Source organism: Rhagoletis zephyria, unplaced genomic scaffold, assembly GCF_001687245.7.
Source record: "Rhagoletis zephyria isolate East Lansing unplaced genomic scaffold, Rhagoletis_zephyria_1.1 Rzeph_scaffold_01358, whole genome shotgun sequence".
NCBI lineage: Eukaryota > Metazoa > Arthropoda > Insecta > Diptera > Tephritidae > Rhagoletis > Rhagoletis zephyria.
In genome coordinates, this window is record NW_016158442.1 from 55,353 (window position 1) to 80,726 (window position 25,374).

At 34.2% G+C, this 25,374-nt stretch overlaps 1 protein-coding gene across 3 annotated transcripts in view; it reads left to right on the forward strand.

The window, feature by feature from the left end:
* The window catches only part of eIF5B (eukaryotic translation initiation factor 5B), a 91,752-nt gene that overhangs the window by 34,663 nt on the left and 31,715 nt on the right, over positions 1-25,374 (forward strand). For all 3 annotated transcript variants that reach the window (XM_017617215.1, XM_017617213.1, XM_017617214.1), the window contains 2 exons: positions 12,887-12,963; positions 24,268-24,463. In XM_017617215.1, coding sequence (XP_017472704.1) covers positions 12,887-12,963; positions 24,268-24,463 — 273 coding nt within the window. The remainder of the gene's footprint in view (positions 1-12,886; positions 12,964-24,267; positions 24,464-25,374) is intronic.

Genomic DNA, 25,374 nt, shown 5'->3' on the forward strand with positions numbered 1-25,374 from the left:
AGATGAAGATGAAGATGAAGATGAAGATGAAGATGAAGATGTAGATGTAAAAATAAAAATGAAGGTGATGACGAAGTTGAAGATGATGGTGAAAATGAAGATCAAGATAAAGATGGAGATGAATATGAAGCTGAAGATGAAGTTACACTTCTTCGCACTCAGATTTCTTTTTAATTCTATCAAAGTACACCCAACCCCTTAGGCAACGACATTCTGAGGCCTTTAACAATGGTTTTCCGTGAAAATTTTACAGTTTTCGCCAAGATTTCTTATAAAGTATTACCCGAGAAAGTCTAATCTTGAATAATTTCGAATCTTTGTATGCTTTATGCAATATTTGTTATAAAGCTGGCGAAAAGAGCAGACGTGTGAGTAAAAAAAAATAAATTTAGATACACACTCATTCATACCATGCAGACACGAAAAGTATTCATACAAATAGCAACTTAACCAAACGAGAAACTAACTAACATTTTCTAACGACGTTAATAACAGCATTTTTCTCTAAATAAAATCGCTCGGTAACAAACTTGTTTACGCCACAATTTCAAACGCTTACGCAGTTTCTTTTTTGCAATTTTATATCGTAAGTAATTATGATATAGGCATGTATGTATGTTTGTATACCTACCTATATGTATGTATGTATGTATGTATGTATGTATGTATGTATGTATGTATGTATATACAAACATTTCTTTCTCTCAATTACGCTATTTATATTATACTACAGTTTATAAATGGTTGTTGGTCTCCCCACGATTTTCTTTAATTTTTCTTACTCGCCCATTCATAAACTTTTTGTGTCTACAGTAAATTTAGCTTTTCCGGCATTACTTTGAGCACCCAACAACAAAGACACCCGTAATAATTACCACAATGAACTAACGTCTGTAGCTGTAATGTCATGTACGTAAGAGTAAATAGTCGTGGCATAAGCTCATAAGTAGATAACTACATACGAGCCTACATAGGTACGTTAGTTTATATAAGCAGTTGGGGAAAAGCTAGTACAAGTAACTAAATAAATTTGTATGTACAAGTATTTGCCCCGAGGGAAGAGAAGGACGAGGCGTCCAAGGATCTCTTCTATGAGCGCTTGGAGCATGCATATGAACGCTGCCCCCGACACGATATCAAAATCGTGCTCGGCGATTTTAATGCCAAGGTGGGCTAGGAAGGCTTCTTTGGCACCACTGTCGGAAAATTCAGCGTCCACGATGAAACTTCCGATAACGGACTAAGGTTGATCGACTTCGGCGGGGCCCGAAACATGGAAATATGTAGTACTAGGTGCCACCAAGAAGATCCAAAATCGACCATGTTGTGATAGACGGAAGGCATGCTTCCAGCGTTTTAGACGTACGTACACTCCGAGGTCGAAACATCGACTCGGACCACTATCTTGTTGCAGCCAAGATACGCAGCCGCCTCTGTGCAGCAAAAAATTTGAGCCCAACAATGCAAGGAAAGCTTAACGTCGAAAAGCTACAATCACGACAGACGGCAAATTTATTCGTCACTCGACTCGCACACCTGCTCTCTGAGAGCACTCTTCAACAAACCGACATACGCGAGCAGTGGAACTACATTTCCCGCTCATTAAGTACCGCCGCCGAAAGAACAACTGATACGATTAGGAATGTCAAAAAGCTGCAGAGAAAAAAGATGCCGCCTATAGGGCCACGCTGCGACCAGGCGCAACGCGAGCCATGTGGGACCATTATTGGGAACTAAAGAAGGAACGAGACGAGTTTACCGCAATAAGAAGAGAGATACCGAATTACGTGAGTGCGAAGAGCTTGAGATACTGACCGACAGGAAAAACACCCGAAAATTTTATCAGAGAGTTAGGCGATTTACGGAAGGTTTCAAGACCACGGCGAACTCCTGTAAGAATATCCATGGCGACCTAGAGACTGATATCCAGAACGTACTTAAATTATGGAGGGAACACATGGGCAGCAGCACTGAAAGTAATGGAGAAGACAAATACAAATAGCGATTACGCGGCTGAAAAACAACAATGCTGCTGGAGCTGACGGCCTGCCAGCCGAGCTATTGAAGTACGGCGGCGAGGAGCTGATGAAGTGCATGCATCAGCTCGTATGCAGAATACGGTCAGATGAACGCATGCCCGACGACTGGAGTTTTAAGTGTGGTCTGCCCAATCCACAAGAAAGGCGACCCAGCCAGCATATGGGTTACAAGGTCTTATCAGTGTATTGTGTNGGTTACAAGGTCTTATCGAGCGTATTGTGTGAAAGACTGAAGCCCACCGTCAATGAACTGATTGGGCCTTATCAGTGTGGCTTTAGACCTGGCAAATCCACCATAGACCAGGTATTCACAATACGCCAAATCTTGGAAAAGACCCGCAAGAATAGGATCGACACACACCATTTAATTATCGATTTCAACGCCGCTTTCGACAGCATGCAGAGAACTTGTCTTTATGCCGTAGTGTCTGAATAGCAATACAATCAGCTCTGTCGGAATTGGGAAGGACCTTTTCGTGCCGTTTGATACCAAACGAGGTTTCAGTCAAGGTGACTCCCTTTGGTGTAATTTCTTTAATCTGATGTTGGAGAAGATAATAAGAGCCACAGAACTGAACCGCTTAGGCAAAATACTTTACAAGAACATACAATTGCTGGCGTATTCTGACGACATCGATATTATCGGTAAAAACAAGGGCTACGTTTGTTCTGCCTTCTCGGAATTAGATAGAGAAGCAAAGCGAATGGGTCTGGTGGTGAACGAGGACAAAAGGAAGTATCTCGTTATCACACAAACTGTCAGAGCATACGCGTCTTAGTAACACGTCACTCTTGACAGTTACAAGCTTGATAAAGTAAACGACTTCGTTTATTTGGGAACCAGCATTAACACCAATAATAATATCAGCCTTGAAATCCAACAGAGAATAACTCTTCCCAACAAGTGCTACTTTGGACTGAGTAGGCAATTGAGAAGTAAAGTCCTCTCTCGTCGTACAAAGTCACTCATAATGCCTGTGCTGGTGTATGGCGCGGAGCCATGGACAATGGAAACATCTGCTGAAGCGGCTCTTGGGAGTTTTCGAGAGAAAGATTCTGCGAAAGATTTACGGACCTTTACGCGTTGGTGATGGCGAATACCGCAGACGATTTAACAAGTTAAATCAGGACCAGTAAGGAGTGGCTGAAAAATACTTTGTTTTTTGATCACCCTAATGCACATATGTATGTATGTATATGTAGTAGTACTTTTATAATCATTCATTCATAAATTCATTTAACCATGGAATTGCGTGAATCGCTGTTACTCCGTTGCGTTCTTCGCGGCCTGATGAGCGTAACGAGTGGTTGCTCAAGTTTCAAAAGAACAAAAAAAAATAAATAAAAAAATTGTTTTCAACAAAGAAAGCAAGAAAAAAGCTTAAGTAAGAGATGGTGGTGAGCAGCAGTTTCTACGCGAAAAATCCATTGTTTCTTATACACGTATGTATGTCCATACTTACATATAAATGGATATACCTACGTGCTTAAATATAAATGTACGTATGTACTAACTATATAAATAGGTATGTTGTATGTATGTATTTACATACATTTGCACAGCTATTCGTTCATTCATAAAACGCTATCCATCGAACCGTAACAAAGCGGCGCGCTACTGCCGGAATTTATGAATGAATTTTTTGTTTTTTTTTTCATTAGCTGGTTTTGGCTTTTTTCCATTGTGTTTGTCACGTAACCATTTGCTGACTTTGCGTGATAGTTACGGCGGGATGGGACACGAAATGTATACAGACAGCTGAATGAAAATAAGCGAAAAATGTGAATGAAATTGGGTATTTAGAGTTGAGTCGCTTGGTTTCTTCATTTGTAAATTGAGGTAAAAGGTAATTGCGCAAAAGTAAAAATATGTATAAAGAAAAAAAATTACAAAAAAGAAAAAAAAAACCAAAATTAGCCACTTGGAAAATACCAACTTAAGAGCGGAAGTAGCTTCGTTTAATTTCCGCGCCTACTTCTACAATTCTTACCACGCGTACCTAAAATTTTTTGTAGAGCTTTTGGTGCCGGACGCTACTGCTTACACGGCTCCCATCTGCCCTCCCAGAATCCCATCGTCGGCAATGGGTAATTGCGTCTTTTGGTTTACCTTCAGTTTGATTTAAATCACAAACACGTTGAGCTCATTTGGTATTTTTCCCTTTTCTTCTGCCAATTACATCGCATTTTATTTCGATTTTGTTTTTACGAAATTCTACATTTTAATGAATGAACGCAAGTGTGTAACTGTGGTGTAGAATATTAATTTAATAGAGTGCTGAGATAATGTCAACTCGCACAAAGTTACGTAGTTATAGCGTAAAAAAAGACCGAACCTAGATACATACACTGCCGGAACAAAGTATTGGCACAGCAAAATTTTCACAATATATGCAACAATTTTCTTTCTAATATTTTTCCGCTGATTTCGTATAAAAATATGGTTCATTCTACAACAAAAAATATAAAAATATAATTCCTATACTTTGCGCAATACTCGCAAAAATTCACCAAATTTTCATGCATATTTTCAATTTTTTAATCAGAATTTCTTTGAGTATGCAGATTTGTAGCCCAATAAATTTTACCGTTGATTTTTGGAAANTTTCTTTCTAATATTTTTCCGCTGATTTCGTATAAAAATATGGTTCATTCATATGCATATGCATATTTTCAATTTTTTAATCAGAATTTCTTTGAGTATGCAGATTTGTAGCCCAATAAATTTTACCGTTGATTTTTGGAATTTTTTTTCACGCAGTCTCTTCCATACAAACATTTTTTTTCGAAAATACTTTATATGGAAAAAATGCAAAACATGTTCAACAAAAAAAATTCTCAAAAATCAATGCGATTCTTGACTAACTCCGAACTTACAGAACTTACAGAACTTGCAGAACTTGCAGAACTATAATTTAATGGGCTGCAAAACTGCATACTCAAAAAATTCTAAAAAAATCTGATTTGTGTATGGCGCCGCTCAACCGCTCGCCGCTTTGCCGCTCATTGCGTGGCCTCGACCTTAGTGGGCAAAAATCGAAAAAATCTACAATGTGAACGTGTTCGGTATTTTTGTAAAGGTAATTTATCCACTAAAAATAATTACGCAAAAATATTCTCTATAAAATAAATTATATGCCGACAAGNTCGACCTTAGTGGGCAAAAATCGAAAAAATCTACAATGTGAACGTGTTTGGTATTTTTGTAAAGGTAATTTATCCACTAAAAATAATTACGCAAAAATTTCTCTATAAAATAAATTATATACCGCTAGAAAGCCACTAAGTTCGACACATTTTATACTAAGAATGCATAACCTCTTCACGGAAACAAATGTCAAAAATGCATTCTTTGAAATAAAACGTTAGTTTAACGTTTTTTATTTCCATATAGATAGTAGAGAACTACAGGAATACACATTTTGGAACAAAACTAAAAAAGGGTGTCCTTGCGGTATTCCAGAAAAACAATTTTTTTTAAATTCAAATTTTCAAAAAATGGTAAATTTTAATGGAATGAATAAAAAGTATATCGCTAGCTTAGAGTGAAAAGTTGCTAAGTCCACTTTTTATGAAAACTCATATTTTGATATAGGAGGCTAGAGAAATTATATACGCATCGTTTCGAAAATTATAAAGGTACTTGTTTTATTTTTTCCTGTTCATAAGCACTAAAAGGAAAATTTGCTAAGTCCAAAAGAAGCACCACAAATCCGATAAGGCCAAAATAATACCACATCTTTTAATAAATATCGAATCCTTCTGATTCTTACGGAGTTTTGCTTTGCTTTAAACGCGCAAAATGTTTGATTCAAAGTCTTGCGAAATAGGTAAAGAAAATGGCTATAGGAAGATTTTTTCCTCTCCTGTAAAATTTTTAAAATGGGACTTAGCAAATTTTCTTTCTAAGCTACCGATATGTAAAAATATGATATTTTTTATTATTTTATTAAATAGTCGAACGAAGAAATAAAAACCCGCTCATATTTTGCACTTTTTGAAGTAATGCGCTTTTTGCTAAAGCTTAGAATCTTTTTTTTTTTTTAATTTTTGTAAGTGCCATCAGATCTGCACGATTCGTTCTATTTTCAAAATTTCAGTGTCAGATTAAAAAGCTTCTTAAACTGTAGAAAATAGAGGTTTACTTTTTTTTAAAGAGTTGCCACCTGTTAAAAATTAAATTAAAATTTTTTAATAAGTTAAATTAATTATTAAGAGATTCATTTGTTAATGAAATGATCAATAATAATAATTTTAAGGAAAATCTACCGTTGCGTTTTCGAATAATAGATCCCCGAACTTCAATCGCGTTTTCTCGAAAATCATGAAAAGTGATATACGACATTATTTTACCCAGGTGACGATATGTAAATTTTTGGGGCCGATGCCGAACTGAAACGAACTTTGTTCAATTCCTAATTCGATATTCTGTTATAGTTAGAAGGACGAAATTCGAGGATGTGGTAATTAACATATTGGAAATTTCCAAGGATATTCAAGGATAAAGTTTTAAAAGGAAATTTGCAATACTTATTCGTCCTGGTGCACCCAAAAATTAATTTTTTTTCTATTCCTCAGAATTTTTTCTTTTAATTGATACCCATATTGTTCTCCTACAATGCACCGAATCTTTTGAATAATTTTTTTATACAATCATATTTTACAAATTTCAAAGGCCTTAAAAAAAATCCTGACGTCAGAGAGAAAAATCAAAAACGCAGTTATACTATATTTGGTTCCTAGTTTTGTGAAGATATTGATTTTTTTGTGTTTTAAAAATTTTTGTCGCACGGTGTTATAATTATGATACGGGGTGTATTAATGGTGTAAAATTGGCAATGTTTTCATATAACATTTATTTTCATATTTCGCTTGATGTTTTGCACCTTTGGAAATAGTTCTTATAATAAGTCTCACTAAGTATGTTAAATTAATTAATTCATTAGCATTCCTAAGCTTTTCTTCAGTAATCGTATGCACAAATTTGCAACGCTTGCTTTCCGTAGCGGTGTATTTTTTTGTGCTGCAAATGAAGCGGTTCTGCTGTTGTCCGACTCTTCTGGCGGACGTTAATTTGAAACTTTATTTCCGCTAATTATTCTTTTTATTTTTTTTGTGTTTTTCTCGCATTTTTATAAAAGTGAAGAGCTTTGCATAATTCTTCGGGTTCTTACTAAATTTTGTCCAACTTTTTTCGTTGTTGGTTGGCTTTGTTAGCTTTGAATTGCATTTGCGTCAGCAATTTCTCTATATAAGTACTGTTTATTTGCTAATGCGAGATTCACTTAGCCTTTTCTATTTTTATATACATATATGAATGTATATGTATGGATGTACATATGTGCATATGTATGGATGTGGATGTACATACATACTTATGTATGTATAAAGATACTTTGCATGTATGCAAATTTTTATGTAGAAGGCATATTTGGATAGGTAGCAGTTCACGATTTATACCCAGTAGAAAATTTCCTATAATACATGCATATAGAACGTGAGTGTGGATTCCATTACACATACATCTTCTGATCTGATGGTTTCCGCACTATATATTCTGACAGTGAAGCTGCTATTAAATATCTAAAATCTAACAGAATAACAGACTTTCAACCTGACTGGCATATAGATGTTCCTTGACAGTTGTACGGGCCCAGGTACAGGGACCTTACTAGCAACTGCATGACCGACGAGTTGGCGGGCAAAGGTGTGGCCATACCTCTAATCTCCTGCAAACAAAGCAAGACTCAATGAGGAGGTAAATACCAGGAATCTTCACCTGCCGGACTACCAGACAAATACGACCAAAAATTTAAGAAAAACAATCTATCGACTTGACCTCTTCTATCTCAGATTAGCAGTCGGTGTAATAATCGGACACTGTCTTACACTGAGAAAAGAGTTTAGTTACGTCAACTAAATATGTTTCATTCTACACATGATTTATCTAGTAATAGTTAGATTATTTGGTTATTGTTGCCAAGTTCATCTACATACACAATTATGCGCTATTTTTACACTTAAAAAATCACTGCAAGTGCCATAACAAAACAAAATAAAAGTTAATATAGCGACAATGATTCAAGCGGAGAAATTTCTTATTTCAGAAGTTATCTCACTAGAACAAAATATCTAATCATTTTTAATACACCTAGAAAAAAGTCAGCTAAAAATATCTCTCTGAACACATAATTTGGTAACTTTAACTAAATAATGTAACTAACTATAACGAAATTATGTGTTGAAAGAATTATATTTAACTGACTTTTTTCTAGGTGTATGGAAGTATATGTACTTATGTATGTAAAATTCAAAAATTTAAAGCCGTTTTTCTCGAGTTTTGCTTTTTTGAGTTATGACACTGTTGATATTGATGTATCAGGGTTGTTGCGAATATTCGCATTCGCATTCGCAGCCGCGGAATCAATGCGGATATTTTGCGAATGCGAATATTGAAGGGACCGAAAATAACAGCTGCTTTTTTTAACAAGTTAAACTTGGCCAAATATTTTTTTATTCTGAAATAAAAGTCTTTTCCGGATAATAAACAAACCGCTTATCCAAATTAAACAAGTTTGGTATCAAATGAAATGGATTTAAAAAGCTTTAAAAGTGAAATGTCTAAACGAGGAAAGACAGCTATTGAAAAATATTTCAATAAAAGTGTTAATTAATTACCGTAGATCAAAACCTTGAGTCAGGTATATGAATTTGGTAACCTTCGTTCATTATTCCTGTTTCCGAGCTATTTAAGTGCTTTCTTGTCGAAAAACGCTGATGACGTTACAGGTTCTCCGAATTCCGAAACAACAAAAAGAATGAGAACGAAAAATTCTTTGGAAAACAGCGGTGTTTAAACAACGATTTTGCCATGATGGTAGATTGTGAAGATGAAAGTCAGGAGGATACATCCGACATTTGCAGCCACGATGCAATCTTCAAAAAGGAATTATTGCACCGCAATAAAAAAAAAAAATAAATATAACTGAAAGTCCTCTCAACTGGTGNAAAAAAAAAACAAAAAAACTAAATATCAACGCGTATTTTTAATCGCTTGAAACTTGCACTTAGGTTAGGTGAAAAAAGGCAAAACAAGTGGGTTAGGGCATTCCCCAACAAGCTTCGAGTGTACCTTAAGTGAAACCAGGGATTTGATTGCCGCCTGGCTTTCTGAGTAAATGTTAACCTCCCTTGCCTCCATCACGAGCTACTAGACCCTAGACGGTGGAAGCACCCGCCCAAACATTTTCTAAAATTTCCAAGTAAAAATTTTGTGTGAAAATTGGCTACATTTTTCTAAATTTTGTTTAAAAACAGTTGCACCAATCCATTTTATACTTATCAGCCTGTTAAAATTTAAAATTACCCAATTTCGTTTGGAAAGTTTGTCATTTTAAATTTTAACGGTCTGATAAGTGTTTAAAATTGATTGGGGAAACCGGGCATGAAACTTTTATTTATGTATATGATTATGGTTATAGCATGAACAGTATTTTTATAAAAAAAAAAAATAATTTTATATTGAAAAACATTATGAATATTTAAAAAATCCTCATTTGGTTGTTTTTTTTTTTAGTCACTGTAATCATAAACGTACAGTATAAACTACAAACGTAAATTTTGTAAAAAAAATGCGAAAACGTAGTATATGCATACATTTACACATTTCTATGTTTGTAAATCGTTAAATGCAATAATAGGCCTTGGCATTTTCTTTCATTGGTAAATATGTACTAAGATCGCTTTTACCCGACACTACGACGCTTGTTTATTTCCGTTGTTTTCGCTGCTCGCAATTCATTCATAAAGTCTAATAAGTATGTACGTAGGTATGTATGTATGCATTTACTTCGATATGTACCTCATATGTATGTACATACTTTTGTAGTTTAATTTGCCTCATTTTTTTTCTCTTTATAGCTGTTGTTTTTCAGTATTTCAACTTGGGGCTGTCATTCATTAATACAATATTACAGCTGCCTCATTTTGCTTCAGACTTTGATCGTACTTATTCAATAGTTTTGCTACACATTGCCTATTGCATTGAATTATTCGTAGGTACATATAGAAATAATAGCAACGCTTGTGTAAGAAATTTTTATGAATGAAAAAGTGTTACATTAAGCTGGGTCGTGGACAAAACAATAGTTTGTAATTACGCAACTAAGTTTTTAACCTGCAACTAAACTATCGTTGAGCAACACCATCAGTTCAGTTAGAAATAGGAAGCGCCTCTCCGAATTGATATTTATGCTCTTATAGGCAATCGCGGATTTGAATATTTGTCACCCTTTAGGCAATTAAAAATTTGCCGCCCTTTTTGCGATAAGAAAAATATTGTGAGGTAAAAGTACCAGTTTTGAAACGAATAGCAGTAAATAGTAGTATCCAAACTAATGTTATTTACTATATTTTTATTACAATTAAGATGAAAAAGTGGTATTTGCCTTGAGTAAAGGTTTTCAACTTTTAAAGAAAGCCATCATCAACAAACTTTTTTCACTTGATAAGTTATAATTTCAAAAATACTAAGTTAGTATTTTTAAATATTATCATTTAATTAATATCAAAAATACCTAACAGTGTTCTATTTTCTGATTGCGTAATCGAATCTCAAATTTATGTTTTGAAATGTAGAAACACAAATTCTACTTTCAGTGCAGCTAACTTGAAAATTATTTTTTTTCAACTCAAATTTTGTCGCTCTAGACACCTGCCCATGTTGACTTTCCGGTAAATCCGCCACTGCTTATAGAGCAAAACCTGCATCGCCGCTGCCTACCTCGCTGACCCGCATTGTTGTCTGGTCTGGTCGAAAGAATTGAGACTGATTGCCAATGCCGGAAAGTGATTACCGCTCTATTTATAAGGAAAATTAAAATTCCCTTATTTAAACTTTCAATACTAAACGCAACCACTAAAATGAAGCGAAATATCGTTTTTATGCCTGCAAGGCTATATTCAGCAGGTGCATATTTTTTTTATGGCGTCACAGTCTGAATAAGTCGCTCACAATTTCTAAACGTATCAAGGTTCACGGGAGCGCTACGTCTACTGAAGCCCTAGAAACCTGTTTCTTGCAAATCCGGTCTTAAATCAAATTTTTTCGAGTAGGCAAATAAAAAATGGTCAACTGAAACCTGTTTCGTTTTTTATCTGGGAATTATTTTTATTAATCTTTTATATTTTATTACCACGTTGACCGAGCATCTCGGAGTGCATCTATGTTGTTTTAAAGGTTTCAAGGTTTGGGTATCAAATAATGGTCTATTGAATAGCTTCAATAATTTTTTTATGTAATATGTTAATGGAATTGTTTATTTAACTTAAGCCTAACCATATCAGTTTCCATGCAAAGTATCTGGATAAAAAAATTGTATCAGTGCGTTAAATTTAGGCCTAATAAGTACCCCACTATTGAGTGAAAAAAAATTAAAATAAAAAAGCTTGAAAAATAACAATAATAAACAAAAATGTCGTCAATAATATTTTAGCCTACTCGTCACTCAGAATTCTATATAAATATTTATTATATTTTGGAAATAAATTTAAAATACTTAAAGTTTTTAAATCTAATAAATTAAATAAATATCTTACATTAAAAAATTAGGTGCCAATCCGATTAATAAATACGCCAGGTTGAGTTGTACCTAAATGTATATATGAATGTATGTATGTATGCTGCCTATTCCCACATACATACATGTGTACATACAAAAAAATACTCGTTGAAATTAGTAAAATACAAATTGGCATTTAAAAGACAACGTGGCAATCTTCCACAAAATATTTTTTTGTTAACTTTGATCAAAAATTCATCTTTTGATGTCTTAATTCCGTGGTTTAATTTAAATTTTGTTGAATTGGAAATAAGTGGAAACCTTACACTAATATCCTAAGTGATAACACCTACTATATAGGGAAAGCATCGTCTAAGAATTTTTCTTTTAGTACCCATAAAAGGTAATATTGTATTTATATTAGTTTTCAAAATAATAAACTAAATAAATTTACAATGGAAGGTAGGTGGCAACCCTATACAAAAATGTCGTTAAATTGGAAATTTTTAAAATACTTTTCATTTGATACCCATCTTGCAATGTTTTATTTCATTTATAAATAATTTCGTAACCACATACAGCCATTCTCGGACATAACACCTATCTAGATAACCTTAAAATGCAACACGGTATCTGTATAGAAAATTTCATCAAAATCGTTGCTCTAATATTATGAAATTTCGTTGAGAGCAGCCAGACGCACCTGGTTTTTGAGCACTGTGGTGCCGAATTCGCACTTGACACTGCATGACAAAAATTTTAATGAAAGTAGTGCATTAAAAATTTCCACGTCATTGCATTAAAAATAATACTCACTCAGTCTGTTTCCACATGACATTTTTTAAATAACACCAATTGTTTCGCAGTTTATGTAATTTCAATGCCAAGTCGAAATTCGGCATTATTCCATGGAAACATAATTGAATGACATAATAGAATTTTCAAAGCAATAATGCTGGATTTCCACTTGGCATTAAATGGCAAAAATTATAAAGACAAAGTTGGGCATTATTAATATTAATATTAATCTAATTACGTTAAAAAACAACCATTAAATTCATTTCCACATGGCAATTTTCAAATGCCTCAAATTTTTTTGTAATTTCAATGGCTAAGGAAATTCGGCATAACACGAATATTTTTTAATGCTCTATTTTATCATAAAAATTTTTTGTAATTTATTGCCTAGTGGAAATTCAGCACTAAGCTTTTACATATAATTGTTGTGTGAAGAAAATTATAGATTTTTAAATAACGATACATTCTTTCTCTGTTGCTATTTTTCAGTATTGCTCCATTCGAATTGGTCCCGTTGTGAAGCGTGATGTCATGAAGGCGTCTACAATGTTGGAACACGAGCCACAGTGAGTATTTTCGCAATTCTGACTTCTTTACTTAAACTTGAAATTAAAAATGAAAATAACTGTTCACCATCATAGAACTAAATATGAACTAGTAACTGGCTATTCAGGCTACTTATTTATGTACATAAACATATAGCTACTTATTTCAAAACATTTACATATATGTAAATGCAATTGAATTAATAAACTCAAATAGCAGCATGAAACAAATAAGGAAAAAGTATTGGTCAACCAGATTTTCAAATTTCTAGTTTACCCATTCATTACACATCCATACAAACATATGTATACATATGTATATAAACATATGCTACTCTTCAGTATCAAATTCATTGATGAGTAGCACACATTTCTCAATGCCTTCTGGTGAATGAACTCTAATTTGGCAATTGATTCAAATTAATTGTAAACTACAACATCAAGTAACATGAGGCGAACATAATAATAAATTTTGTTTTTTTTATTGGAAAAGTGAGAAAGTATGTTATGCAGGGGAGAGGGGCGATCTTCTTTTATGTATACTTCATACCCCCCTATATGTACATATGTATGTCTGTAGTTCGTTACTCATTCATTCATTCATCATGTTACCAATGTGAGTGTACTAAGTGGAATGTAAAGTTGTTTGCTAAGCGCCCACACAGCCGCATTACACTTGTTGCTATGGAAAATTTCTAGACTGACAACATAAGCGGCGTGTAAAGTGCCACAAACTGAGAAATCAATATAATGTACGAATATTTATGTACATTCGTTGTGAATGGTTATTTCAAACCTGCTTATTTTTATAAGGAAATGAGGAAACTCGAGTGAATGAATGAACGAATGAATTACGAAAATCTAAATCCAAATTCCATATTTGGGCACATTGAAGCGTTCGTACTTTATTTTAGTGGTTACTTAGCAACGTATGGCCTACATAAGAACTTGTCCCTCCCTGTCCATTATTATTATTATTGATATTATAACGGGCTCTAGATATGTACTGCCGAAACTTGGCCGCTTTTATATATTTTTTAAGGGCCCCGCAGATTTTTTCATCTTCGTTGTAATCGTAATCTTCGTACTCGGCTTCGGAATGTATCCGTATTAGCCTACGAAGAGGTATGTAGAGGTATTCGTATTCTACTTCGTATTCGTTGTCGTATTCCTCTTCGTATAGATCTTCACCTTCATATTCGACTTCGTCGTCCTATTCGTCTTCAAATTAATCGACGCTTTCGTTTTCGTATTTGTCTTCGTTGTCATTTCCTTATTCGTCCTCGTATTTGACTTTGGCTTCGTATTCGTATTGGTCTTCGAATTTGTTTTCATCTCCATATTCGTATTAGTCTTCGTGTTCGTAATAATTTGCTCGTCCTCATATTCGTCTTCGTATTTGTGTTTGTTTTAGTCGTCGTATAGGTCTTCGAACTCATCTTCGGTTACTCTTCGTATTCGCAAAGAATGTGTGCTACAGATTTTTGCCTTTGGGCAGTTACAGAGTGGTGTTGTATAGAAATTTTAGGTCTGCTTAGTAAAAGAATTTCCAGACAACGCCACTCTGTAACTGCCAAAATGTACAAATCTGTATAAATGTACAAATCGTGTGATCCCTGCTTTAGAAAATCAAATACGACCCAACAGAAAGCGCCATTTTATTCAACTGATACCTTAACTTGCAGTGACCTGACAGCTAAGTTCAAGTAGTCTTTCGGAGTTCGGACATTCATATCTTGTCCTTTTTATTTCCGCCACTGCGTAGCAATCTGAGATTATTCCTAGCTCCTAAGTAGCTCTGCAGTGTATCGTTGAGATGTAGAAGCCCTTAATGTGTCCAGGGACGCACGGCAGCATTACTCTATTGTGAGCTCCCAGGTGATTCAAAAGAGTTTTACAGTTGTCAATAAGCCTTGATAACGTTCTGAATGAGCCTGGGGTAGTTTAATGCTGCCTGACTATCCGACATAATATTTATTCTGAACCAATTTGTCCTCGATTGCGAAGACTTTCGCCTGGAATATTGTTGGGTATGTGCCCATTGGCAGACTTTTCTGGAATATTGGTCCAAGTCCGACTGTCCCACTACTCTCGTCGTACGTCTTCGATTCGTCGGTATACCATACTTGGAAGCCTTCATCAATCATTGATATAACCGGAGCCCCTTTCAGGAATTCGGACATGGTGGCGCGTATAGAAGCATAGTTTCGGCAACATGGTGTCTGTGAGTTTGATAGCTGGATGGTTCATTCAGGAGTGGCTTGAGCTCCTCAAAATGAAACCGAAGATCCCCACTTGTCATGCTGATTATATTAGGCAATCGTAGGGCGCTCAAGCAGGCCTCCTTTTCTATAAGAATAGACAGGGGAGGAATGCATATAATGACAACAAAGGTAGCCGTTAGACAGGTGCGCATGGCTCCTGTGATGGCTAGGCAGACCAAGCGTTGCAGCTTGCTCAAGGTGCCGCCCGCTCTTACTTGTTTAGCTTTTGCCCACTAGGGCAGTGCCGCATATTCAATACGACCGTATTGAAAGACCAATAAGTTAAGTTAAAGATCGAAAACATTCTTTAAATAATATCTAATGAAGAATAGTTTAATAACATGTTAAGTAAATAAATACATAAAAGTGAATAGGCATTATAGCATTTACGAGTTTCATAATTTACGCACCATTCACATTGCACATTACGACTTCCTATTAAATATTTAGTATCTTTGATGATTTTATGACATTTCCATTTTATTATTACATTATTTTTTATGACTTTTTAGTATGATTCGGTCATCAAAAGCCTCTTTTGATTTTCATGTACAGTATGTGCATAAAGTATTTATCCAAATTTTGAAACATTTAACTTAAAATAAGTATGGCAATCGCCTTAGCCGAGTGAGTAGAGTGGCACTAAGGTTCGATTCCTGGTCGACAAGTATTCAAGTTTTTTCTATTGGCGGTCGCCCCTCTGTCATGAAAAAGCTTTCTTGCCAAACTTATCTGTATTTCGGATGTGGCGCTAAACTGTTGAGACCTCCTTTTGTGTGACAACATCAGTAAGCACGCCCCAAATTGGAGAAGTCGCTTAACCAAACGTTGTGCCAAATGTCAAATTAAATTCTATTCGAATGACACGGGGGTAGGTTTTAAGCCATGAATTAATCGGCCTAATCGCGAATTCCGTGTAAAAAAATATTCCAAAAAATTATAAGGCAAAACATAAATAATTCTTCCCAATTTGTTTTTGTTTTGAGGAAAATAAGCAAATTCAATTTAAAACTAGTAATTTTTAAGAAAAAAAACAAAACCGACTTCAATCCTTATATCGCTAGCTTAGAGAGCAAAGTTGCTAAGTCCATTTTTTTCAATTGTACAGGAGACACAAAAAACGTTCCTAAGTAATTTTCTTTAAGTATTTTGCAAAACTTTGAATGCAATGTTTCGCGTTTTTCATTTACCCTTTATAAAAAAAAATAATAATAAAAAAATCTGCTTTTTTACAAATTTTGTAAATAATTTTGTGACTTGGCAAATTTTCTACTTTTTTCCTAAAATTTTTTTGTTGGACTTAACAAATTTTCCATGAATTTTTCCAATATGTACAATACGAAAAATCCATCTCGTAGGTACATTTTAAGAAACAATTTGTTAGAACAAACTGTTTAGGTTGTTTTAATAATAATAATAACACAAGGGAACAGTGATTTTGTTGCATCAAATGTTAAAGCTGTTTTCGAATAAGACCAATTCTTGTTAAAAATTCTGGGTTCAGCAAAAAGGTTTGGGGCATATTATTAGATAATGAATCCGTTAACGCAAAAGATAAAGGCAAATATCATTTCTCGCAGCCCTTTAGCTTATCGTTAATCCCAAAGTTACCTCTTTTCAATAAAATTTTAATTGTTCTCTTCATAATTGCACTCGCCTATAGTCAAAAAGATGTAAACAGCATTAATATTGCTGGCGTGCATTTAGGTCGCTGGTTCCAAATATTCTATTCTTTTTTTTAATATTAGCTATAGTTTGCGAATTTTCGCAAATTTAGGAATAATTGCGGTAGCTCTAATAGAAAAGCCATTATTTTCACTCATCGTGGGAAAATGTTGTTTATGCAAATGAGTATGGAAGCACTGAACAGGCACAACTTCTAGAAACACTAATTAGTTTACTTATGTTTATGCACTATAAAAATTGCAAATACAGGAAAATGACAAAAAATTTTGTTAATTTTTTATTTTTTTTCAAAATAATTTGTTAATAATCTGAATGATTTTCATCATATTATTATCATAAATCAGTAATAGCAAGTCTCGTAATTATTACGTGCCGATAGAGTAACGTTTACCAAAGTTATATCGAAAAACTTAAGTGGATCTCCTGTTTTTTTCTAAAAAAAAATCTCTTCAATTTTATAAATAACATTTAAATAAAAGAACCGGATTACAGAAAAGTATGCCAGGGAGTGACTTTTTTCGTTCAAGCTGAATGCAAAGCAATATCGTCCAATTGGAGAGACCTCAAAAGGATTTTCCAGGATATGTTAAAGACTATCGCATTTACCTACCTACAGTTACTTTTTCACATAATGGAATTAACTAAAGTATTTATGTAAACACTTTTTGTACGTCCCCTACTTTCATATAACGGCAAATTTAGAAACCACGAAAAATGGACTTAAAATGGGCGTTTCACGCCCTAATATATTATGTTAATGTATGCAAATACTTATATTTATGCTTGCAACTACTATTAACTTATCAAACCGTTCCTAATCTTGGACAATACATCTTTGACTTCATTCACCATGATCTTGAAAACTGACCAAATAGGCGTGACCAAGTCCACGGTCCTTTTAATATTATGTAAACATCCGAAAGCATTAAAACGTTTGAAATAAATCTCGTCTCACTTTTTTGTATTTATCACTTGATTGCTGAAGTAATGAAGAATTGAAAATTCATAAGGGAAAATTATAGTTTTCTTATTTTTTATTTTAATATCTTAAAAATTTTTAGACTTATTGAAAAATGATAAATGAACGTGAGGTACTAAATTTAATAGCCCTTAATTTGATATATCGTCCTGTTTATAACAATTAACGCATTCCATAGATATTACAAGCCAAAGTCTCATTTTCAAAATTCATACAATTGGATTCAATTGCGCGGGCTAAAGATAAGTTTTAAATTAATCTTTCTTGGCCAATAACAATTGGCTTAGACCTAAAACATCATAATATTACTATTACAATACGGTCAAATACCTTTTATTTTCCCCCATACAAAATCGACCCAGCCTAATATACATAAATAAACAAAATTCATAAATATTCAAAAATAATGTTGTTGCACAACCCTCAATACAAATCGAATTCGATAGCGTAAAAAAAATATTCATATTTTTTGGACTTATCAAATTTTCTGTGACTTACTTTGGACTTAGCAATTTTGCACATCACGGAATAAAACGGGTAGAAATAAAACAAGTAGTTAGATCCTTTCAGAAACGGTGCATTTTCAATTTTCCTTGCTTCCTGCACCAAAAACTAATTGTTCATAAAAAGTGGACTTAGCAACATTTCACTCTAAGCTAGCGATATACAAAATTAAGATTGTCGTTAATATCTTTATGATCCAATTATCTGATTTAAACCAAATTAGTATGGGACCATCTGCTTTCCTTTAAAAAAAATTATAATTTAGAAATCGGTTCACGTGGTCCAAGGTTATGCAGCAAAATATGTACATAAAAAAAAAACATTCCGACGAATTGATAACCTTCTCCTTTTAGTGATGTCGGTTAAAAAATATGGTTCATGCTTTAAAAAGACCATATAATTCACACTTTCAAACTTTATACATAATTTAGAAAAATTCCAAAATTGTTTAACTAAATTTCGATCGAATCGATTTCGAATCAGAATTTTTAAAAATTTTTGGGGTATGCAGTTAAAAGGCTTATAAAATGTAACAAAAGAAGCGCAAGTTTTGAGCGGCTGAAAAATCGCATTGATTTTTTATAATTTTTTTAGTTTTAACGGCCGTAAAAAAAAACAAAAAATATTTAAAATCAATGCGATTTTTTGGCAGCGAAAAACTTGCACTTGTTTTACTAAAATTTTATAAGCCTGTTAACTGCATATCCAAAAAATTTAGATACAAATTTGGGGACTTTTTTCTAAGTTCTGTATAAAGTTTGAAAGCGTGATTCATAAAGCTTTGTTAAAGCATGAGCCATATTTTTATAAAAAAATAGCAAACAAATTTTTGCCCGAAAACCATTGTAAATATTAAAAACGAAACACCTTTTATCCACTTTTGACCGCTACTGTACGTATAGTTTCTTAGCTAATTTTTATCATCCAAATCATTTTTCAAATACGTTCTTTGTCCTTAATTTCTTGTCACACTGTATTACAATGACAAAGCAAAAGAAAAGTATGGTAGCATAGAAGAATAAATTCATTGACGTCATGAAGTATTTTTTTTTTCTATTAAATATAGGAAGATTAAAAGTTTAATACGTAGAGTGTATCGTAATATTACATAAAAAACGTTCAATAAAGTCAAATTTGCCTAACCCATTGTACGTATATATGTATATGTATGTATGTACAATTAGTTTATAAAATTTTATGACAATTATCTTGCCTCTTTAGCGTTTGGCTTTGTTGATCCGATGATAGCATGCAAAATTGTATTTACATATGACCATTTACATGTGTACATGTATGCATCCTCCATATATGTATATTTACAATCTTCCTAATTCGTAGTGACACAGCATTGAAAATTAATAATTTCCGAATACTTTTATGACCTCGTAAAAATTTTTATCGCCTAAACTTGTATGCTTATATTGGCAGATTAGTCGCTAAATAGATAGCGGCGAAGAGGACTTTAATTCGATTGAGAAAATTAAAATTTAATAAAATATAAAAAGAAAATTATTTCTTAGCCCTTTGTGAACCACATTTCTATACATAAGTAAAAAGTGGTTTTTATTACAAGTTTAAGTTGAAAGAATAAAAATAAATTTTCTTGTGAGTAGGCAACGATACACGAGCTCCTTTAATCGTAAAATGGTTAAATGGAATGTTAATAATTCTAGCGTTTTTTTTCTATGGACGCTTTTTGCGTATTTATTTTTGTTAAACTTGCTACTCCTATTTTTTATTTTTTATTTTGCTGTATTAAAAAAATCGCTATGCAATCTAGTTTGGCTAAACAATTTTACATTTTTTTTTGAATGAAAGAATTATGCCGTAATACTTCTTTCTGCCTCCGCTACTTTAATCAACCGAAAACTTTAGTATTACTTAGGTTGGCTTAAGGCGGCGCATACACATATTGCAATTTTTTTTATTGCATGATTGACAAATCGACTCCCACCTGTCAGTAAAATACAATACATTGTTGCTAAGCATTGTTTACACGATTTCGTTTATGTAAGACTGGCCTACTGACTGACTTCTGCTCAAGCGTGTTTTCTTAGGCGCTCATTTGCACACCCATTGTTGTCGTTATTTCATAAATTTATGAATTTTGCAAAGACAAAGTAAATTCACACGTACACATGCACACACATTCATAGCTGAACGTCGTCACATTTGTTGCAATTTGCATTAATACTTCTCAACATTCATAATTTTTATTTCGGTGTTACACAATTTTTGTTTCTACATCTCCAAAGCATAATTTTTTTCAAAGAAATCAGGTTTAAATTTTTGTAAGCATTATACTACAAAGTTAATATCTTTTCAGCGCATACTTACAGTATAGGTCATAGCACCCCAATTTCAGAGTGATATTGGTGGTTGGTTAACCTAAGTTTAAAACTTTGTAGAAAACTAAAAAAAAAAATCAACAAAACTTCATCCAAATCTCAAACTATTTTCTCAGATGCGTTCGATTTGTTTTGAGTACAGCCCCTTCAATTTTAGTGCAATAATGTGAAAGTTTCAAGTGGCTAAAAATCACGTTGATTTTTTTAGAATTTTATTCGTCGAAGGAGTTGCGGGTTTTTTCCATATAAAAATAAATTGTGTTTATTCGTGTGCAACGGGAACTGCAATTAATCTTTAAACTATTGTTAGGAAAAGCATTGGACATTCAAAATAAAGCTCCGTAGACAGTTGATGTCTTCCCCAGAGGGTTCCTCGTAAGTTTTGATGAAAAAGAGCCGCGTTAATTAAACCTTAATCTCAAGAAAGCAGGACAGCTGAGAAGAAAATTTTGATTGAGTTCATATTAGGTCTTATTGGTCAGAGCTCGGTCAAGATACCTGTCAGAATGGAGAGTTTGCTCTTAGCCAGACACAAAAGCTTCTTTGGTCGCCCGCTGTCGGTTACCGGTCAGAAGGACTTTGCTCGCCGAGCCGATTATAAGCCTCAGCCTAAGCTATCATTAGTCATACCATTATTTGTGGGGTCAAAAGACCAGCTACTTTTTGAAGCGACTCTAGAGATAGATCTGTCATTCCCCGATAAGTTGCGATCATATGTGCTAGTGTCCAAAGTAGGTGGAAATTGATGGAAATCTGGAGATAGAGCTGTAATTTGCCGACTACTTGCGAACATATCATAAGTCATCCTTGTGCCCTGGTTACCGCTGGGATATCGGAGTAGAAATTTAACCTTCTGATCTTTAATACACTGACTCCTAGACGGCCGATTGTTGCTTTTATAGGGGCCAACTCTGCCTGAAAAGGGCTGCATGAGTTCCTGATTGAAAGAGATAATTGGACCTCTGAAGGCAATTCATGAAAGGTCTTGTTATTCGAACGGCTGATTTAATTTGTTTATTCGCCTTAGATGTGTTTTGTTTTTTTGCTTTTACTGATTTGACAGCTTACCGCAAAAGTAAAAACAAAATATGTCCATGGGATTGTTGTTTTTGTATTACTGCTACCGCTTTGTATAAACTTGACCTCGGACCTCTGTTCCAGAGGCTGCCATTCTACCATTTAAATTGTAGATAAGAATCCCGTCGAAGCCAGTTTCGGTACGCATCGATCCGTTTTTTCAGATATGAAGTAGAACTTCCCAAAGATTGCCGAGTGCTAATAGATGGAGTTAAGGGAGGAACTAGAGCTTATTTGCCTATTGGCAGAGTACACTGTAGCAGCCTTACCCGCCTTAACATTTGGTTTCCAGGATAAATTTCTGGGTGGAGGGCCAGGTCATAAGTAAATTAAAAGGAATGAGTAGGTTGTCAGGTTTACTACGAGTTCATACGAAGAAAATACCTATTTAAAACTTTCTATAAAGTGACCTACAATACACCTACACTTTCTTAATAACGCTACGTAGGGTCTGTGTAAGATCTCACGGATCAGCCAACTTAACATAACTTAATACGTAGTAAAGACTTTTGAGAGCTGTGTGAGAAAGCTGATGTAATTAAAGAAATGGACGGTAGTGGTCGTTCCGTTGTGGTTTTCGTAAACAGTCGTTCAACCCACTTTAGCCGTTTTAGTTCTTCAAGTTCAAAATAGTTCGAATGCCCGAGAAATAAATTTACCTAACTTGTAATTTTCCAAAATTAAACGTTAGTTCGAACATTTTTTCAGCTCGTAACTCGTTCAAGCAGCGAATTTTTCCCGCCACACGTCACAAGAATTCTCTGGATAGCTATTACTATGTAGATTATTGATTATCATGTTTCCTTTCTTGTCCGGTCATGTGGCCATCTTTCTACTTCTTCTAAGTTTTTTTCCTTAGCATACTTACGTACACACCTTCTGTTTACTCATTTGGACTTTACGCTTTTTTGCCAGTATTTTTTCTGCTTTGAATATTTAATTTGATTATGCAGCCGCTGTTTCTCCATTGTGTATGTTATTAGTCAATCTTCCGGCGGATGTAATGGAAATATCGACAATACTGTTTTATGGTGTTCTATGATATTCGTATTTGGTTATAGTACATATGAACGGTCTCGTTGTACATATGTATGTATACGTATCATCATGTGCGCACAATGATACGTGATTGGCATTTTTCGTTTTAAAAAAATAATATAATTCTTCAAGTTATTCAAGATATTTTTTATTTTATTGAAAAAATTACAATTATATATATCCATTAGGACGAATAGCCAAAAAATTGCAGATTTTCCACCGAAATTATAAAAAGTATTATATTCTAAGAGTTTGGGCAAAATATTTCGGAAAAATATGAAGATTTACATACGTGAGCTGGACCGATTTGAAAATAGCCCCAAAAATTGCATTATGTATTTCGATTTCGTTGATACAATGGGTTAATCGCCAAAGGCAAAAAAGATGGTACAAGAGTTTAAGCTTAAGAGGTCTACATTAAAATATTTAAAAAATTTTATCAATGGAATGAAAATAATGAGATTTTTTGGAGATATTTTAAAATTTGTCTAGTTCACGTACATCTTAATATTTTGCGAAATATTTTGGCGGAAGAACTAAAATACAATACATTTTAGAATTGCGATAGAAAACCCCTTTTTTTTTGTTTTTTTTTGTGAAACACCCTACCATACATACATACATATATGTATGTTTTCACATACGTAGGATGTGGGTATCTATAGAAACCCGAAGCAAACTATGTACATATGTACATACTTACATACATAAAATAAAGTTTTTTGTTTTAGTTATTTCTTCAGTTTGGGTGTCTTTTTAATTATATTAAATTGCTTTTCAACGCGATTTCCTCTTTCCAGCAGCAAAGCCATCATCGCCGGACGACTGCCTGCCTGCCTGCCTGATGCTGTTCGCTCTGTTTAGTTCTGTTCTGTTCTTTTTCTGCGTTGTTGCCGTTGATTGTTGTTTCTCGTCTTAATGATCATGACATGCCATTGGCACTTCCGTCTCCCGGGCAATCATCGAGCCGTCGCCAACAGCAGCACATATTGCTGCTGCTTTTGCGTTTGCTGTGGACTGTGGCTCAGCAATTTTCAACAACTGCCAATCGTTAGTAAAAGCGACATTTGCTGTGTTGTAAATTGAGACAGACCGTCTATCTGTAGCCGATTGTGTGTCTTCCGTTGGAATAGCGATTTGCACCGCTGTCTGTCAACGGTCAACTGTTGATGGCATAATAATAAGTACATACCTCGTACACACACATTTTTAAATAAATATACATTTGCGCATATGCGTCTACTTACTCGTATATTCATCGCCCACCTTTTCCCCCCTTTAGGGCTAATGTATGTAATTGGCAACTTTGCAACAGTTCGTCGCTCAAAATACATAAATACATATTTTGTTTATTTACAAGTATTTAGTTTTATCGTTGCGTTGCTTTATTTATAGTTTTTGTTTTAATATTTTTTCATATTTTTTCCAGATATGCAACAATTTTGGCTTTCGATGTAAAAGTGGAGCGTGAAGCCCAGGATATGGCCGATTCGTTGGGTGTGAAAATATTCCAAGCTGACATTATTTATCATCTGTTTGACAAGTTTATGGCCTATCGTGAGGAGTTGAAGCAAAAGAAACGTGAAGAATTCCGTTCGGTTGCCGTCTTTCCATGCAAGCTTAAGGTGAGTGTCCTCTTCGGAGTGAGCATTAGGCAGTTTGGTATACGTGCTTACTAAAAATAAAATAAAAATAAAAACAGGCGAGCATATTCTAAAAATGCAATTTGCTAGCATAAATCAAAAATTTTTATTACGAAATTGCATATTTTCGTCAATCTACGTACCAAACTCAAACAAAACAAGTATAAAAGTATAAGTTAGGGCGTAGCAGAAGTTTATATACAATAATAGCGCAATTTCGGCTATGATAGTTAAGTCTTTTGAGGGACAATTGAGAGACAGTAGGCAAGATAGTTTGAAAGATTTTGTTTATTCTGGAACGAAAGCCTTACAAAGAAAAAAGCTTCCTTGCAAACTTTCGTGGTGAAAAGCTCTTTTCTTTGCTCACGTGGATCCACCAGTCGCAATGGCCGAGTGAGCAAAGGTGCCAGTCGGGAGATCCGAGGTCGAGTTCTTCGGCAGCGAATTTTTTCTTTTATTTGCTTTAATTTTTTTCTTATTAAAAAATTTTTATTGCATCTGAGGCCGTTTTATATGAAGAATTATTGTGAAAAAACAATGGTTATCGCGGTCACTAAGATTCGACCCAGCGACCCCAACTAATAAAGCCAATGTTTTTGCTTTTTCCACTTTTTCCTATGCAAACCCAACATTATTTATTAGGCACTAGGGTTTTATCGACACCGTTCAGGATTTTTGGGAACTTTTTAGTGCTTTCCTTTGGGATTTTTCGGACTTTTTTCCCGAAATTTTCGGACTTATCGAAATTTTTCGCGCATGATTTTTTGTAATCTTTCAGAATTGTTTTCATGACTCAAGAGTATGAGGAACTTACCCTGGATAGAGTAGGGTCAATGCCATCACAAAAGTGAAACATCTGGGTCTTATCCTAGACACCAAATTCCTGTGGCTGA